The sequence below is a fragment of the Phyllopteryx taeniolatus genome, chromosome 6 (assembly GCF_024500385.1).
Source record: "Phyllopteryx taeniolatus isolate TA_2022b chromosome 6, UOR_Ptae_1.2, whole genome shotgun sequence".
Lineage (NCBI taxonomy): Eukaryota > Metazoa > Chordata > Actinopteri > Syngnathiformes > Syngnathidae > Phyllopteryx > Phyllopteryx taeniolatus.
This window is the reverse complement of record NC_084507.1, coordinates 4,957,369-4,977,016: the sequence shown is the minus strand read 5'-3', so window position 1 is coordinate 4,977,016 and position 19,648 is coordinate 4,957,369. Positions and strand designations below refer to the sequence as shown.

At 40.5% G+C, this 19,648-nt stretch overlaps 1 protein-coding gene across 6 annotated transcripts in view; it reads left to right on the top strand.

Moving 5' to 3' along the window:
- Positions 1–19: 19 nt before the first annotated feature.
- fbxl4 (F-box and leucine-rich repeat protein 4) overlaps positions 20–19,648 on the top strand; it is a 28,177-nt gene continuing 8,548 nt past the window's right edge. Inside the window, exons 1-8 of one of the 6 annotated variants that reach the window (XM_061776608.1) lie at positions 20–90; positions 1,357–1,990; positions 5,681–6,008; positions 9,018–9,262; positions 9,473–9,686; positions 11,498–11,569; positions 18,678–18,802; positions 18,936–19,123. In XM_061776608.1, the coding sequence (XP_061632592.1) occupies positions 1,494–1,990; positions 5,681–6,008; positions 9,018–9,262; positions 9,473–9,686; positions 11,498–11,569; positions 18,678–18,802; positions 18,936–19,123 (1,669 nt within the window). In that variant the 5' untranslated portion in view covers positions 20–90; positions 1,357–1,493. Of the gene's footprint in view, positions 565–584; positions 1,238–1,356; positions 1,991–5,680; positions 6,009–9,017; positions 9,263–9,472; positions 9,687–11,497; positions 11,570–18,677; positions 18,803–18,935; positions 19,124–19,648 lie in introns of those variants that run through there. The other 5 variants (XM_061776606.1, XM_061776607.1, XM_061776605.1 and 2 more) reach the window with 5 other exon arrangements.

Genomic DNA, 19,648 nt, shown 5'->3' with positions numbered 1-19,648 from the left:
CCCAGAGTGCTTTTCTTTAGCCGGCCGGATGTTGATCATTTGTTTTGCCAAACTTTCTGTTTTCATCGATGACATGTAGCTTCCTACGTTGTACGTTCTGCATGATACTCATTTACGTTTGTAATTGAAAAGCAGTGAGTATAATGTGGCATGAATGATGACCTATTACAATATTTTTTGACTAGATACTCTCTTTCTTGTGCAGTACATATCTTCAATTCCCACCCACCCCTCTTTCCTTATAAAATATGTTTCATCAGTGCGTCTACGGATCAAATATGTAATTTTCTAATCGCAGTCAATTTTATACACCATAGTATTATTTTCCATCGTATTCTAGAGGTTGTAGTTCTAATGAGTGCTTGGCGTGTATGCAGTGTCCCACGTTATGGAAGGCATCGCAAGGTAACGTCAGGAATGGGACTCTGGCTGGTGATGTTTTTTGAGAATGAAAATAGAATAATTTCCCCCTCATGAATGTATCTATCCACCTACATTTACAGTAATTCTTCCATGTGTGTTTCGTTCTGTGTGGCTGTTGGCTAATAGCACATGTTTCGAAAGGTGAGCTAACGAGACTGTAGGCTAGCTAGCTAGCTAACACTGGCTAACATCAGCTGTTTTTACACAACTTGGCACTTATACGCGAACACACATACCCCTAATGTTTGTTGCTTCACAGATGAACATTTCATTATACCGAAACACTTTTAGAGCTTTTACGTGATTACTATTATACATTCTCATTTGGTACACCTTGTATATGTCGATAAAGCTGCTAAGGATAACGATGCTTTGTGGTTAAGAGGACTTACCATACCAAACCTAATACCAAACTGCAGTATTGTAGTGTATATATATCAATAGTAATGTTCTCATTATTGCATTTGCTTTGCTCTGTCGTCTCAGTTATCTAACAACCTGCAACAACAACAAAAATCACTGTTTTCCACATTTAATACATTCAACAGTGACATTTAAAGTACTTTTAGTTCGTTACAAGTTATATTAATATTCATAAACATACATATGCATTATACTATATTGGGCACTTGAACTCAGTGTCACCAAGTGTGTTTCCCCCCCATCAGTAATCTACAAGCTACAAGCAATATTCAGTAATGCAATAACACAAGCTGAAAGTTCTACATCTTGGTATTGCTACATGTGCAGCAGCAACTCCACAAAGAGCTGATTAGCATCTATACACAACCATCCCTATTCGGGATGTAATTAGGTCAGCAAAACTCCCTTTGATTTGGAAAAAATAAAAATAAGATAATTGTATTACATTGATCCAAGCAGGAAATAGTGTTGGCACTTCTCACTCATGAATGTTTGTCTCTTAACCTACAGGTCATGCATGCAGCCTGGCCTCTAACCTGCACTTTTTACAAAACAGCTAGAGAGCCATTGTGCTTCTAGTAGGTGCAGGCTCTTTCTTCATCTAGCCTCCATTCTTCCCCACTGCCTCCAACAGCCGAGAGTTCCCTATGTTAACTCTGTTGAGTATGTTTTACTATATCTGTCTGCGGCGACGCTCCAGGAGTGGAACTCGTGGTGAGGCACTGACCAGTCGGCGAGCAGTGGAGTCTGGCCAACGGGCGATATTGCCTGTCAGTGTGGAAGTGGAGCAGTACACCAAGGAGGTTTTGGACTTCAGCTCTCATTATGGCAGTGAGAATAGTATGTCCTACACTATGTGGAACCTGGCTGGTGTGCCTAATGTCTACCCCAGCTCTGGGGATTTTACACAGACTGCTGTGTTCAGAACTTATGGAACATGGTGGGAACAATGTGCCAGCGCTCCGCCACGTTTCCGGCGCACCCCTAAAGGTTTCTACAGCCAGGATTATATTGAGCTGGGCTTCGAAGAGCCTGTTTACCCTACAGCTGTGGAGGTGCTTGAGACTTACTATCCTGGGGCCATTGTTCAGATTCTAGCCTGCTCGCATAACCCCTTTTCCCAAAATCCACCCACGGATGTCAGGTGAGGCAACCATCTGGTTTGGAAAACTATGAACAGACACAATGTGAATTTGCAATTGTATGTATTGTATAAATTTGCATATGAACATGCTTAAGTATGATCTGAGAATTCCTGAAATTGTGGTTACTGTCTCAGAGTAGGCGGCACGGTGACGACTGGTTAGAGTGTCTGCCTGTTCTGAGGACCGGGGTTCAATCCTGGCCCCGCCTGTGTGGAGTTTGCATGTTCTCCCCGTGCCTGCGTGGGTTTTCTCCGGGCACTCCGGTTTCCTCCCACATCCCCAAAACATGCATGGTAGGTTAATTGAAGACTCTAAATTGCCCATAGGTGTGAATGTGAGTGCAAATGGTTGTTTGTTTATGTGTGTGCCCTGCGATTGGCTGGCAACCAGTTCAAGGTGTAACCCGCCTCCTGTCCGAAGATAGCTGGGATAGGCTCCAGCATTCCCGCGACCCTTGTAAGGATAAGCGGCTCAGAAAATGGATGGATGGATGGATGTCTCAGAGTAGTGAAATGAATGCAAGTGCTTAAATGCTCCTGCGTCTTATCTGGATGCGTGTGTAGTGTTATTTCATGAGTGTGACTTCCGATGCCTCACACCCTAAACAATTACTCTATTTCTCATACATCCTTAATTACAGTGCCGTGAAAACGTGTTGGCCCCCTTCTCAAATTCGTATATTTTTTGCATAGTTTCCCCACTTTAATGTTTATGATCATCAAACACATGTAAATATCAGACTATAGAACCCAAGTGAACTTAAAATGACTATAACAGTATGGCCAGCCCGGTGATTGACTGGTTAGCACATCTGCCTCACAGTTCTGAGGACTGGGGTTCAAATCCCAGCCTAACCTGTGTGGAGTTTGCATGTTCTCACCGTGCCTGCGTGGGTTTTCTCCGGGTACTCCGGTTTCCTCCCACATCCCAAAAACATGCATGGTAGGTTGAAGACTCTAAATTGCCTGAAGGTATGAATGTGAATGTGAATGGTTGTTTGTTTCTATGAGCCCTGCGATTGGCTGGTGACCAGTTAAGGGTGTACCCCGCATTTTGCCCGAAGATAGCTGGGATAGACTCCAGCACGCCCGCGACCCTAGTGAGGATAAGCAGTACGGAAAAAGAATGGCTGGATGAACTTAAAATGCCGTTTTTAAATGGTGATTTCATTTATGAAGTAAAAAAAAAAAGTGATTCAACGTTACCTGGCCCTCTGTGAAAAAGTAATTACCCCCCTTGTTAAATCATGACTTTATTGTGGCTAATTACTATTTTGGTTAATTTTCCCTGATCACACCCAAGCTTGTTTACCTCCAAACCTGGATCTGTCCCAACAAAATCAAGTCGGACAAAAAAATCTTAAAAAGCTTCAACGAAATGACACAATCCAAAGAAATTCCATAAAAGTCGAGAAATAAAGTAATTGACATACATCAGTCTGGAAAGGGTTATAGAAGCCATTTCTAAAGCTTTAGGATTCCAGCAAACCATAGGCAGAGCCATTAACCTCACATGGGGAAAAAACATGGAACAGTGGTGAACCTTCCCAGGAGTGGCCGGCCGGCAAAGATTACCCCAAGAGAACACCAATGACTCATCCAGGAGGCTACAAAGGAACTCAGGACAACTTCTAAAGAACTGCAGGCCTCCCTTGCTTCAGGTAAGGTCAAGGTTCATGACACAACAATAAGGAAGAGACTGGGGAAAAAATGGCATCCATGGCAGAGTTCCAAGGCGGAAACCTCTGCTGACCAAAAAGAACAGAAAGTCTCATCGTACTGCCCCCTCTTTTTCCCCTTAATAAATGAAATCACCATTTAAAAACAGCATTTTAAGTTCACTTGGGTTGTATTGGTCTGATATTTACATTTGTTTGATGACCTGAAACATTGAAGCGGTGAAACTATGCAAAAATGTAAGAGTTTGAGAAGAGGGCCAATACTTTTTCATGGCAATGTATATGACGATGCTGTACTTTCAATTCCTGTTGTCTTTTATGTCTTGGAAGTTACCTAAAAATGATATTTATATACACGCTACTGAATTTTAGCTCTCTTAACAAATAGTTTGGATTGTGTCCATCATGTACTGCAAACTTGAAATACTGTCCACTCACAAGTGGCAAATACTGTATTCCACCAGGTTGTTAATAGGTCTGGGCGATATGGGATTGAAATAAAACTTTTGTTGTGTAAAAACAAACAATCCAGTTTCCGATAATAATAGATTTTTCCCCCTTAAATAAAAAGAAAACGCCAATGATAATGATATTATTCAAAACAAATATTTGTTTGGGATTTGCTTTATTCATCCTGAAACCAAACATGGGCTTTTAAATACTGTTACTCTCCAGTATTAACCTTCTCAACCTCCAGAGAAATAATTCTTTTTTTAATTTTTATTTTTTAATTTTTTTTATTTTCAAAGTGAAAAAGAAAGTTTCCTCTTAGAGAACATAGCCTTTTAAACAAAATCATTAATACATTTCGACCATACTTTTGAAAGGTTTGACGATTTAACATCGATAAACAACAACAATATTCCCTCTGGGATTGTGAAACAAAAACACTGTCACTGAACATTAACATGAATAAAGGCTGCTGCTTTTTTCAGGGACAAAATGTACTTTTGTCCCTGAAAATGCTAACCAAAATCCTGCCTACAGTATATAGCACTGCAGGTACATGCCAGGTAGGTGCTTGGTTCTCATACAAAGATTTGGCAAGGAAAATAAGCTTTTTGACAATATCAGGGTTTAGGCATGCACTTTTACTGTACATGTTAAAATGCCACACCACACATTAGAAACCTGCTTGTAGCAGTTTTGGAGATGTATTTTTGGGCTATATTCCTCAGCCATGGGAAGTTCATTGAATGGTGCTTCCACCTTTGAAGTGGATCAACATGTTGCTTAATCTCTCTAAAGCGTTTTCTTCTTTGTTAAGATTCACAATAGAATCTGTGACATAGGGCACCCATGGTGGAGTCCCACTCTCACTCTAAACAAATCTGACTTACTGCCAGCATAATGGGTCAAACTCCAACACCGGTTGTATAGGGACTGAACGACCCCTATTAAGGGTACCCGATACTCCTGGAGTATCTACCTCCTGCAGGACTCCCCGAAGGACACGATTAAATGCCTTCTCTCCACAAACCACAAGTAGACCGGTTGGGTAAACTCCCATGCTCCCTCAAGGACCCCGCTGAGGGTGTAGAGCTAATGATTTGTTCCACTGCCAAGTCTAAAACCAGACTCGTCCTCCTAAACCCGAGGGTTCAATTTCCTGATGGACCCTTTTCTCCAGAACCTTTGAATAGACCTTAGCAGGCAGGCTGAGGAGTGTGCGATCCCCCTGGAGTATAATATTAGAGGAGGAAGGTGTCGTCCATCACCCAAGATCATTGGTTATTTCTGATTGAGGCATGGAACTGTTAAAACTGAAATTTATGATGAAAAATGTCAGCACCAAATGTCATGGTATATAATCTCAATGAGTTAGACCGTGAATGATAAAAGTTATAATAGTATCCTGAATATGATAAGTGACATACAACACAAATGTTATGAGGATATTTTAGGCAAGAAAAATACTAATACTAATAAGTACTCATGAGTTTTAAATAAACATCGAGAAGTGAAAAAATAGTGAATTGGATATTCATCCTGTCTAATTTCTCTCATGCAGGTGGGAGGTGTTGTGGTCAGGGGAGCCCACTAAGGTGCTGGCACCACAGGCTCGCCAGTTTTCACCTAACATCAAGCACATCAGTTTTCCCACCAACCTGCTACGCCTGGAGGTCAACAGCTCTCTTCTGGATTACTACACTGAGCTGGATGCAGTAATCCTACGCGGTGTGAAAGAGAGGCCCATGCTTGCCCTGTACAAAATGCCTGTCATTGACATCATTGACCTGAGTGACAGCGAGGAGGACCTGTCTGATTTCGGAGGTCCGTTCAGACAGGGTCCAGATCGCAGGACAGGCAACGGCTACTTTGACAAACTACCCTACGAGGTGAATGATGGTGAACTCTAATGACGGAAAATGTTCCATTAGTTGTATTATTTTTTCATGACTGAAACTAAATCCTGGCTATGATATGGCTCTTGCTAAATGTGAGGTTCAAGTAGCTGTTTTCTCATAGAGAGCAAAAATGAAAAGATGAATAACACACAACCTGAATAAAGTAAACAAACTGAAGATAATTGGAATTTGTCTAATACTTGGCAGTAGTGGTAGCAAAACCAAGCCAGTCAAATGCTGATCACGTGCCACTGCCATCTGATAATTTCAAAGTATTGCTATGCCACTTTTGAGACTTCTCAACAAAACTGAAGATAGACTCACTGATTCAGACATTTACTGAAGTGTATGTCTTCAGTTTTGTTGGTAATGTATCGATATATTATGATATACTTGTTAATGGAGAAATACTTTATTCATCCTGTGAGGGAAATTATTGTTTGTACAGATAGATAAATTATTTATACCGTGAGAGTAATTAAATTGTTTTATTATGTCAAGCAATGTTAACATTGCGCAGCAAAAATAGTCATTGTATTCCAGTTTATAATTCCAACTTTCATTTCATGGTATTTACATCTAGATGTGATAAACAACACAGGACAGAGCACCTTTTGTTTGAAGCCACCCACTATTCAAGTGAGCAAAAGTATTGTAACAGGCATGATTAAATTAACTTAAAGTGATAACATTTCATATTTGGTGGCATAACCCTTACTTGCAATAACAGCATCAAGCCTGCGCCCCTTTGACTTCACATGACTGTTGCATTCTTCATTTGAAATGCTTTTCCAGGCCTTTATGGCAGCCTCTTTCAGTTCTTGTTTGTTTCTGGGGGTTTCTCCCTTCAGTCTCCTCTTCAGGAGGTAAAATGCATGCTCTATTGGGTTAAGGTCCGGTTACTGACTTGGCCAGTCTAAGACATTCCAACTTTCCCCCCCTGATGAAGTCCTTTGTTGTGTTGGCAATGTGTTTTGGGTCATTGTCTTGTTACATGATGAAGCGTCTTCCGATTAGTTTGGATGCATTTTGTGTTAATTGCCAGACAAAATGGTTTTGCAGACTTCAGATTTCATTCTGCTGCTACCATTATGAGTTACATCATCAATAAAGACTTGTGAGCCTGTTCCAGAAGCAGTCATGCAAGGCCAAGCCATGACATTACCTCCACCATGCTTCACAGATGAGCTTGTGTGTTTTGGATCAGAAACAGATCCTTTATTTCTCCATACTTTGGCCTTTCCATGACTTTGGGAGAGGTCAATCTTGGTCTCATCAGTCCAGAAAACTTTTTTCCAAAACATTTGTGGTTTATCTTTGTACTTTGCAAAATCCAATCTGGCCTTCCTTTCATTTTGCTGATGAGTGGTTCGCATCTTGTGCTATGGCGTGTATATTTCTTCTCTTTAATTCTTCTTCAAAGAGTGGATTGTGATACCTTAACCCCTACCCGGTGGAGGTTGGCAAACCATTTTGTCTGGCAATTTAAAGAAAAATGCATCCAAACTAATCGGAAGAAGCTTCATCATGCAACAAGACAATGACCCAAAACACACTGCCAACACTGAGCTCTGAACATTTGCAGGGTTCTTTTCCCCAATGGCAGATTTCAGCTCCCCCCCAAATATTTTCAATAGGCTTGAAATCAGGACTCATTGCTGGCCATTTTAAAACAGTAAATTTGTTTCCTTTTCAGCCATTCCAGTGTGCTTTTGGATGGGTGCTTTGGGTCTTTGTCTTGCTGGCGGACCCATGATCTTCGCCTCAAACCAAGTTTCTTGCGCTGGCTAAGAAATTTTACACTAGAGTCGGTTGATCATTTTCTTATTTCATGATACCTGTGATACAGTCAACGCCTCCAGTACCAGATGCAACAAAGCAGCCCCACAGCATTATGGATTCTCTATCACGCTTGACTGTTGGCAGTGTGTTCTTTCCCTGGAAGGCTTTGTTGAGCCGTCTATAAACATACTGTTTGTGTGGATTGCTAAAAAGCTCTGTTTTTTGTTTCATCTGTCCATAAAATATTGTTTATCATATGCTATTTTGTATCAAACACAAGTTCTCTGTAGAAAAATGTTGGTTCAATGATTCATTTTCTTCAGGAGATATTCCACATTTAATACTTAATGGGTGCCAATAATGGTGAGCACGACTGTGCCTACAAACTATATAGGGACTGGCGTGCAAGTAAAACGAACAAATAATACACCAATTACTGTACCCCTCCCTACCATAGGTTTGGTCCAATTATAAGATATAATTGTCATATTATCGATTGATTATCACATCCCTGCATCAATAGTCATTTTGATTAGAACAAAAGGTGTATTATTACATGTAAAGTACAAAGTTCTATTCTCTTTGAGAATTTTTTTTTTTTTCAGGAATAAAATAATCTTTTCCAGGATCAAAGTAATATGAGACTAAAGTTGTATTTTTGAAGTTCACTTGCTAAAACATGACTTTCTTCCCTTGTTCAACTTCGACTTTAGTATCATAATATTACGACTTTGTCTTGGGAAAATACAACTGTTCTCGTAAGATTAGGAATTTTTACCCTAACAAAATACATCTTTTTTTTCTTGTAAAGATTGCAACTTAATTTTCTCACAATAAAAGATGAATTTATTATTGTAACACTGACTTTTTAATTCCAATTGCAATTAGGGGTACACATGGTAGGTATGTTTAATTGCTGTTAGGACTATGAGGGGCTACTTGAAAATATTTCTCCATTGTCCGGGGTTCCTGGACCCAAAAAGTCTGAGAACTCTCTCACTGACACTCATTGAGAAAAAGCCATTTCGGGAGTCACAGTGGCAGATTTATGGGCTGACTTGGTCACGCTCTGTCCAAGGGCGTGACCAAGTGAGGCATTTTTACCTTCTGTCCTTTATCCAAAGTTGCCGCTGTGTGCTCAACTTTGGTTGATATTTATTTATGCTTTGTTGCCTTCCTCCTCAACTTTTTACCTCTTCTCTGATCCTCCATCCATAGCTCATTCAGCTGATACTGAGCCACCTGACCTTGCCAGACCTGTGCCGTCTGGCCCAGAGCTGTAAGATGCTGCACCAGCAGTGTTGTGACCCACTACAGTACACCCAGCTGAGTTTGCAGCCCTACTGGGCCAGACTGAGTGACACCTCCTTGGGACACCTGCAGAGCCGCTGCACACGCCTCCAGAGGCTCAACCTTTCTTGGACTGGCAACCGTGGAGCTCTCACCCTGAATAGCTTCAGCAGGTCAGACTGTCAGCACGAGTTCTCAAGTATAGAAATGGCCTTGAAGAACGAGAAAAGTTTAGGAAGAAATCTTACGAGTTAAATTATCTTTTAAATTGGATGGTACTTTTAATCTCTGGTAATTCTTAACATTGATGAACATTAAATAGTTGGTAATATGGCAGCTAAACATGTTTGTTTAATCTGTCCATATTTCTCCTTTGTCCACAGTTTCATGAAGGTCTGTGGGCTCAGTCTGGTGCGTCTGGAGCTGTCTTGCTGCCACTTCTTGAATGAGGCCTGTTTGGAGATCCTCGCCCAGACTTGTCCAGGACTGCAGGAACTAAACCTGGCCTCCTGCGACCGCCTTCCCCCACAGGCCTTCACACACATTTCCAAACTTACACGCCTCCGCAGACTGGTGCTTTATCGTACCAAGATTGAGGTAGGCGGGGTCAGCACAAGCCATAGACATTTTCACGTACACACATACAGAATATCAGTGCCCTTGTTGTTTGTGACTGTGAAGAATTACGCTATAACTCGGAAACCTGCATAAGGTTGCCTAGTTACCTCATAGCAATGCGTGTTGGCTCTTTATTATACAGTAAGTATTTTGTTATTTTAACATATTATTAACTCAATGACCTGTGACCTTTTGTTTCAAGCATTTTTCTTTTCAATCTAACACAAAAAAAAACGGAAACACACCCGAGTTTTCATAATTCCATTTTAGGCTCAGATCAAAAATACAAAATAGAAAAACGCGTCATGGAACTGTATTTGAGCTGGATATTTAATTGGTCGGGTTTACTTGACCCCCAAAGTTTGGTAACGAGCATAGGTAAAAATGTTTTAGTTTGTTAGCCGACACAATCAGGACCACAATCACAATCTATCAGCCATATTATAACATGGGCAATCAAATCACTGCTATTTGTCGGTCCCATAGAGCATTGTTTTCAAGTCATCTGTGTCCACATAGACTTGGGGCAAGTCACTTAAACAACAGTTAACTTAATTCTTCTTTCAACTAATGCACAATGACTGCAGCAGTACAAGAGCACATCTTCCGTGTCAGACATAATGCAATTGCAGTAACGCTTCAAAGACGTTCATCCTTGATATAATATGGCTAATCAATCATTTGATGGATCAGCCTGGTTGATTGTGGTGGCTAACAAGCTCATGTAGCTTTACTCATGCTCATTGCAAAACGCCCGGGTCATGTAAACAATAACCAATTAAATATTCAACTCAAACTCAGTCTTGTATTTTTCAAAATCGTATTTATGGTATGATATGAGCCTGAAATCGAAATATGAAAAAAAAAAAAAGAAATTAAAAGGTATTTTTTTGGTATAGGATTAAAAAAACACAACACGAACATAACAGAAAAACAATAAAATAATCAGTGACTTTTTTTATTTTTTGATATTCGATTGCCAATTGAAAATTCAAACTACACCTTGCCCTTACTAGCCAACTAGTTAAGATTCCTGTCTTAATATATTTGTTTTTAATGTGTGTTTATTCGATGGCACATGTCTCAGAATAGGTACCATTGAGTGTAAAATAAGCAGTCAATTAACACTGATCATGGGCGGATTTGATGACATGTTACAGTGCTCATGTTCAGGTTGGTCCAAAAAGTATAACTACTGACTCAGTTGTCAGAACTTAGTGTTTTTTTTTTTTTTGTCATGTTTTAATACTGAAGCGTTGTAGACACAAGTTGAGTAACTGCAGTGGATCAACGCATGCAGTTTCCTGGTGGTTGTTTACAGCGAGATGGAATGAGCAGTGTTTGTTGTCAGGCTGTCATGATCTTGTCACTCAATATATAAATGTCTCGCTCACCGAAGAGAAGATGCCAGAGGCAGAGTGAAGTATGTCTACGCGCTCTGACGCTGTTTCACTGCTGATAAATGTGCCAGCACAAAAACTAAATCTTTTCTCATCTGCAGTTGATGCACTATTGACTGACATTATTCAGCCATAATTTATCGTCCTTTTGCACTTTCATCTTAAGTATATCTGCAGTCATTTTTCATCTTTTAAATGTCTTTGCTAAGAAGTTCAAGTCCATGTAATTTGTGGGAGCAAAATAAGTTTAAATCCAGTAGGAATTATAAATTGTATTGTATGAAATTGTGACGTCTAGAGCAGTTCTCCAAATAGAACCATCTTCTGGGTGTGCTCAGCTTATATCAAATTCTTACATTCTTCTTGTCTTTCTTCTTCTTGTCTCTGTAGCAAACAGCTATTCTTAGCATCCTGACTTTCTGCATTGAGTTGAAACACCTGAACCTCGGGAGCTGTGTCAGGGTGAGAGTAAACACAACATAAACAAACATAGATTAGAATAAGGCTTTATTAGTTGTGCAATGGGGAAAATTCTGGAATATCATTACAGGAAGCACGTCTTCCATAACAAATGAGACGTTAACAGATGTTTGATGTAAAGGAACTCTCATTGTAATGCTCCATTTAGACATTGACTGGTATAGCCTCCAGTTGACCTGTGAACCTCAACAGGATAAACAGGATTGTAAAGAGATGGATGGATGAATGAATTTTGTTGTTGAGTAAAACACTCCAAAATGTAGTCTAGTTCAGTGATTTCTCAACTGGTGGGTCGGGACCCAAGAGTGGGTTGCCGACCCATTTTCGGTGGGTTGCGGACAGCTGGTAAAAAAAAAAAAAAAAACTTTTCTTATTCTGATTCTTTTGGTACGGTACAGAGGCGTACCAAGTTCCCACACAGAACATAGTGGAAAAGCGACAAGAAATGTTTCTTCCAATGCGCTCTAGCCACCAGCCACTAGCAAATACCGTGCAGCTTAGCATCTGGCTGGCGGACGTCATGGCTAATTTGGTCTCACTGGTCTCGTTCATGCTTTTCAGCAAAAACGGCCGGCTACAGTTTTAATTAAGTGGATAAAAAATGACCCGTATTAGAATCAATAGGCCTCATTCACTAATAAATGCATAACAAATGTTCTTACTTTGTGCACAAGTTGAGGGTATATGCAAAATCACAGTCGGAATCATGACACGTGCGTACTGGCCAATTTTTGTTGCATCACTGTGCCTATGTTAAAGGAGGAGGTATTGGGTCTTAATGGTTCATATTTCACTAACAATTGTTTATTTTATGTGTTTTTGTTCTCAACAAAATGAAACTGGCAGTCATTTCCAATAATATCAATCCATTTCGGAGCAATTGGTAAATAACTAACTGCCTTTGGAATGCCCCTTTTTCATCCTCTGACAGTGCTCTGACATTTTTGACGGTCGTTTGTCAACTGCAAATCTCGGGAAATGTTGTTCGAGACTTGTAGCGTGCATGTGTCCTTAATCGAATTGAAAACTCTAAAGCTTTGGATTAATGCAAGAGGTTCGATTGCTTTTCCGGGTGGACGATCAAAGCATGAACCTGCGCAATCTGCTCGTTGTGTGACGCACATACATACATACAGCTCATACAGTACGAGCGCATACAGTACAAGCACTTGAACAGAACGAGGGTAAATGTGATGAAGTGTCATTTTCAAGGTTATTCAGGATATTAGTCAACTCATTAGCAAATTCACGATTGAAGTTATTATTTAAATTATTGTTTTTATGAATGACTTGTATCAATATGTTGTGCATCTTGGGTTAAAGACGTGTGTGTGTGTGTGTGTGTGTGTGTGTGTGTGTGTGTGTGTGTGATCTCCAAAGCTGATCCTTCATTATTTGGGCATACACATGGTCTGAGGAGATTATAAATTTCTTCGTAGAGTAAAAACAAGTGCGAACATATTGAAGAATCACAGATTTGTGCATCAAATGTTTGTACGCACAATTTAAGCACAAATTTATGCGTACCCATGGTTAGAGAATGAGGCTCAATGTGTTTTATGCCATTTTGACCAAGAACAATCATTTGTATTATAGTAAGTATTACATTTTGGTCCACTCTTGTCTGTTTTTATTTATATTTTTTTATTTTTAACTTTTTTATACATTTGTTATGTAGTAATCACATACGCTCAACATTTTGAATGTTGAAAAAGGAAATATCCATCAGAACAATGTCAACGAGCAGATGTATGTGTGTGTTCGCGCGTGCGTGTGTGCATGCGTGGGTGCTTTTGTGCGTGCATAACTTTCCATGCAGTTCCTCTCCATTGTTCGTCAACTTAAACTCTGCAGTGTTGGCAGATGACCAGGTGCATTCCACAATGACTCCTGCCTTTACGGCCTCTTCTTTCTCTTTCTTTTGGCCTCTCTGCTACTTTCTTGTGGCCGAGTAGTGGCTTTTGTTACTCCCCACATTGCCATTACCTCAATGATTAGCATGTGCAGTTGGGGGCAACCTGCCACTGGGCTTCTCATATGTGGTCCGACAAGCTCCCTTGAAAGCTCATTGAGAAAGAGCCATTGTTGATACCACTGTTGAATTCAGGGTGCTCAGCCATGAAAAGGTTCAGGGTGGCGATGTCTGGGATGTTGTACCACTGCACCGTTGACCACCTCTGTGTTTGTTGCTTGCAGGTGTAGGTGCCAGCCATTATGTCTATGGTGTCTCCACCTCCTTTTGTGTGGTTGTAGAAGGAGATGACCTCAGTTTTTTTCTTTGTTGTGTCTTCATCCACCACTTGGCTGTGATGAATGGTGCTCAGTGGCACAACAGCTTCTCCTTTCTTTCTGACATAGCTGATGGCCATGGTCAGGGTGTCATTGAATTGACACAAACCAAACTTGAGCAAGTGACTTAATTCAGGACCAAAACTAGTAAGTAAACATCGGAGAATATAACAAATTCACTTGTAAAGTGGATTGCTCTGGACTGTAGACCACTATTAGTAGTAGAAGAGAAAGGATAAGAAAATGTGCTACAGATAGCGACATGCGATCCAAGTTTTCAACTACCATGCAGAAAGGCTATGTCAGGCAAATTCAACATGATACCGAAAAGCAAGCAAAATTGGATGCATTGCAGACAGTGGAATATGTGGCTCTGACTGGGGATCATTGGACCTCTGTTAGTAATACCAATTACGTCGGTGTCACTGCACACATTGCTGATTTCACAGACAGGACATGGCATCCACAGTCTTTTGCCCTGGCTGTGCAGAAGACAATCACCAGACACGATGCTGAAAACTGTGCAGAGCATTTTCTCTCCCCAGAGGAGGAGGTTCTACAAAAAGTAACCACAATTGGAACAGACAGTGCACGACCAATTTCAACACATGCCTTGTGTTACTCACATCTTGCAAAGAGCCATCACTGTTAGCCTTGCCGATAGTGGGTTTAGTGATGCTTTAGCAAAATGTTGTAAGATAGTGTGTCACTTTAAACACAGCCCTGCTAATACAGAGGAACTACACCAGGAACACTCAAGACTGGGCCAAGAAAACAATAATTTTTTTTTTTAAATTTAACTCACCAAAGTCGTCTTCAATCCTTGGATTGTCGTCAACCTCCAGATCCCAGTTGAGAAGTCCGAAGACCAGTCCCGGAAAGGGTCTCAAATGCCGTGGCCACGGTCTCTTAACTGGATGTCAGCTCCACAACTGGAATCTTCGGGTGTGTTGACATCCGGCTCGAAGGACCAATTTATGTTGGATTAATCTTACCCAACATTATAATAGACACAAAAGGAATGAAGACGCTTGTTACTTTTTCTCATGAGGAGGGCGTATGGGAGATTGTTCAGATCACAGTCTCTCAACACGCTCTAAACAATCCCCCCCCCTCGCTCCTGCATTTATTTGAAATAGGAGGGATTTACAATCATAATGTTCTAAGCAATAAGACACAACACAGAATATTTGATAATAAGAGGGTTTTTTCCCAGACATAGTATTTTAAGCAATAAGACACAACACATAATATTTGATATTATTCTAAGTAATAAGACACAACACAAAATATTTGATAATAAGAGGGTTTTTCCCCAGACATAGTATTCTAAGCAATAAGACACAACACATAATATTGGATCAACACCTGTCACGACCCGACCACATCCGATCACGTCCTTGGTCCAAGCGTCCTTCCATGGATGATGCTGAGTCTTCTTTTTGAAGGCGAAACATCTAAAATTGTCCATCATACTAATGCAAGCTAAGCAAATAAATGATAACTTCTATAATATATTTAACACCACTCATGCAGGATGTCGCCACAAGGTGGAATTCAACGCTGGAAATGATTTCTCGTCTACGGATTAATCAAGAGGCTGTTTTTGCTGCTTTAGACAAACAGAAGTTCAAGCTAGTTATATTAACTCCATCAGAGCTACTAAAACTCCAAAAGCTGGCGATTGCCTTTGAGTCATGCAGGGAAATAAAATAAAATATTTTTCATGGCATTTTTCATGGCATTTATTGTTTATTAAAAAAGCTCTATATTTTACAATTATTTTATAGATTAATAATTACTTTCCTGAATTGTCTACTGCAGAGTTGGGATTCATGTTAAATGGTTTTACCTGCTCTCCACCACCTGTACCGCACCATGGAGGTCTCTGATGATGACTCAACATACACTGTGAAATTCAAGACTGCTTTCACAAAGGACTTATCCCAACGTATAGCTACACTCAACCATAAGTGCCTCAAGATGGCCACTGTGCTTGACCCACCCTTAAAGGATTTAGAATGTCATGCAAGTGGAGACCGAGCAGAGGTTTGGATAGTGCCTTGCACTACTGCAAGAACAGTGTAAGGATACCACCACACAGGGGCCAGCAAAGAAAAATAGCTTATTTCTCTCTTCAGTTTCTTCAGTCTACAAAGTTTACAAAACCATTTTGTCTGGCAAGTTACAGAAAAATGCATCCAAAATAATCGGGAGAAGCTTCATCATGCAACAAGACAATGACCCAAAACACACTGCCAACACAACAAATGACTTCATCAGGGGGAAAAGAGTGGAAGGTCTTAGAATGGCCAAGTCAATCACCGGACCTTAACCCAATAGAGAATTTTACATCCTGAAGAGGAGACTGAAGGGAGAAACCCCCAGAAACAAACAAGAACTGAAAGAGGCTGCAGTAAAGGCCTGGAAAAGCATTTCAAATGAAGAATTCAACAGTCTGGTGAAGTCAATGGGTCACAGGCTTGATGCAGTTATTGCAAGGGTTTTTCCACCAAATATGAAATGTTATTCACTGTAAGTGAGTTTAATAATGTCTGTTCCGATTCTTTTGCTCACTTGAAAAGTAGGTGGCTTCAAACAAAAGGTGCTCTGTCCTTTAACACATCTAAATGTAAATACCATAAAACAAAACTTTTGTCTCATATTCATCTTTTGATCCGAAACCCAAATGTGTTCACTATACAACAAAAACAAAGGAATTGACCTGGCCATTCCAATACTTTTAGAGGGGACTGCATATAAATAGTAAATGGACTGCACTTATATAGCGCTTAATGTACACCATCACAGTGCCCAAAGTGCTTTACATTCACCCACTCACACACACATTCATACACCAATGAGCGACTGCTGCCATACAAGGCGCTGCCAGGCCCACTGGGAGAAAATTAGGGTTCAGTATCTTGTCCAAGGACACTTCGACATGCGGACAGTTGTCGCCGGGATTCGAACCAGTTATCCTTCGATCACTGGACGACATGCTCTACCTACTGATCCACAGCAAAACACACACACACAAAAACATTCACAGACGCCAGAAAGAACGCATTCTCAATAATGTTCATCAGGCAGAAATGAACTACGTTCAGTTCACGTTCGCACAAATAAAATGAACTTTTGTTCATTGAACTCGTTCAGGTACAACACTGCATATGGCCGTCCTTCTCCGGCATCTCTGGAACCTTGGGCTATGATGGTCCGGGCCAATCAGGTTCAACCGCATTGCATAGTGTGGCGGGCCTAAGGATTTAAAAATAAATAAATAAATGACCTATGCAGAACAATGTGAAATTAAAATATTTGGATCGGGAAAATAAACCAAAATAAAATTGTGCATTACCTCTAAATTAATGCTTGCACTTTGTTGTGTCACCTTTTGATTGTATTGTTTCTTTTGTTTGTTTTAAAGCAAAATGGCACATTAGTTTGCCCCACAGATGTTATTTCATTCATCAAAATGAAATGCATTTTATTTGGATTAATTTCTGGTTCTTGGCTGCCCCAGTCTAAAATGTTCTTCTGTCGATGTTTTCTTGAGTTAGAAGGAGGTGAAATTACTGTTCATATTCAGTTTGCTGGCATTTTGCTGCTACCACCATGCTTTCTGGTGTATCCTGTACTTTTGGTGGGTGCAGGGTTGTTTTTGTGTAAAATAACCTTTGTGAAATTGTGACAAAAAGTTTCAACCTTGGACTTATTAATTATAAGGCATACTTTTATAAGACTTAAGATATTTTTTTTCCTTTGGAAGATGAGTCTTCCATCTTTGATGCCCTAGCCACAGTGCAGATGTACTGTATGCAGAAGACAAGACATTGTCACATATTAGTGCCCACATTTAATTGCCAAATATTCTTAGTTCTTTTAATGATGCTGCTGGCTTCTTTGCAGCCTCACTGACCAGATTTGTTTTCATTTCAGTTTGTCAATTTCAAAGGGATGCCCAGTTCTTGTCACTGCTTTGCCATTTTGTTTGCACACTTGCTGAAGATGGATGTCCATTCAAACACCTCCCAAATTATTTGTAACTTTGTTGATCATGTTTTTTATTTACTTTGTGGATCATTGCCTTTTGCTGTTCACCTTAACTTGCTAAAGTATATGTAAAGATGTCAAAGATAATTTTCGATGATCTGATTTTTGGTCGAGGTAACGTTTGAGCCTAATCCCAGTCAGACTTATATATTTTGTAACTATTTAACTTGTATTTGTATCTGGCAGTGCATTCTGAATTTCGATATCGGTGCCACACTTGCGCAACTGCATTGTTTTGTATCTTTTTAAGAAATGAAATGCAAGGATTTCCGTTTCTTTTCCAAAATTGTACTTCCAGCCAACCATCCATTTTCTATAACTCTTATCCTCCCTTGGGTTGTGGGTGAGGTAGAAATTTTCCCAGCTGACTCTGGGTGAGAGGCGTGGTACACCCTGAACTGATCACTAGCCAAACGCAGGGCACATAATAGACGAACAAGCATTAAAGGGAGACATTTTTGGATTGACCTTAAGTCTCCCGATGAGACCAGATCATAAAATTGTGATGATAGACTAAATGTATGAGTTTGTTCAGTATCATCCATCCGTCCATCCATTTTGTGTACCGCTTATGGTAGCTTAAGGGTCGCGGGTGTACACCCTGAACTGGTCAGCAGCCAATTGCGAGGCACCTATATTGTTCAGTATTATGTCAACACAATTTATTTGGTCACGAAAGCTTTAAGTTAATAGTTCCACTGCACATGCTGGTGAATGTACCCTAACTCAGACAGATTGTCAACAGATTGAAGACTATGATGTTGTGGCCAGTATGCTGGCTACTCGGTGCCGCTCACTATGTTCACTGGACTTGTGGCGCTGCAGAAACCTGACAGATCGTGGCCTGAATGAGCTTGTCTCTGGCTGCAGGTAAGTCAAATCCAGCTATGACTGCCGACAACACTTCAAAGCTCACCTCGCCTATGGAGGTCTGCTTGATGGAGAGATGTTTGGAGCCAACTCACTTTTACAACTATTTGTTGTTTGATCTGCAACTACTCAGAATGTTAGAGGAGCTGGAATTGGGCTGGTGTCTCACACTGCAGAGCAGCACTGGATGTTTCCAACATCTCGCCCGCAGCTTACCACGTTTACGAAAGCTCTTCCTCACTGCCAACCGAACAGTCCGTGACTCGGACGTCGAGGAGTTGGCTTCCAACTGCCCCTTGCTACAACATCTGGACATACTGGGTAATTTATTTTGTTATACATTACATAATAGACATACCCGTGTCATGGCAATAGTGGCAGCAACATTGTCACACAAGTCATTCAATTCAACACGTCAGTAGTTGGGGGGTTCGGACAGTGGCAGGTTATGTCCTGCAGTGGTAGAGAAACTTGGACTGGTTGTTTTAGAAATGCCAATTTTTTAACTCTGATGAAATGCAAGGCCTTTATCTGCCTTGCTCTTGTGTGGTGCCCTCACTCACAACTCAAGTCAGACTCTCACTCACAACTCGTTAGACTCTCAGTCACTCTGATTGTCTCCAGTTACGCATGTCCATTAGAAGCTAATTGTGCTATTGCCTATTTATTTGTGGCATATGGGATATGTTACTAATAAGCTCACCAAAACATTAAGGGGATAGATTGTCCCTTTGTGGCTCCTTGCATTTTGTCCTGCACTGTGTATGACGATACTGTACCATGAACAGATCAACATACAAGCAAATAGCGGAACCTCTGAGGTCGAACACGATCTTTTCCGAGGTG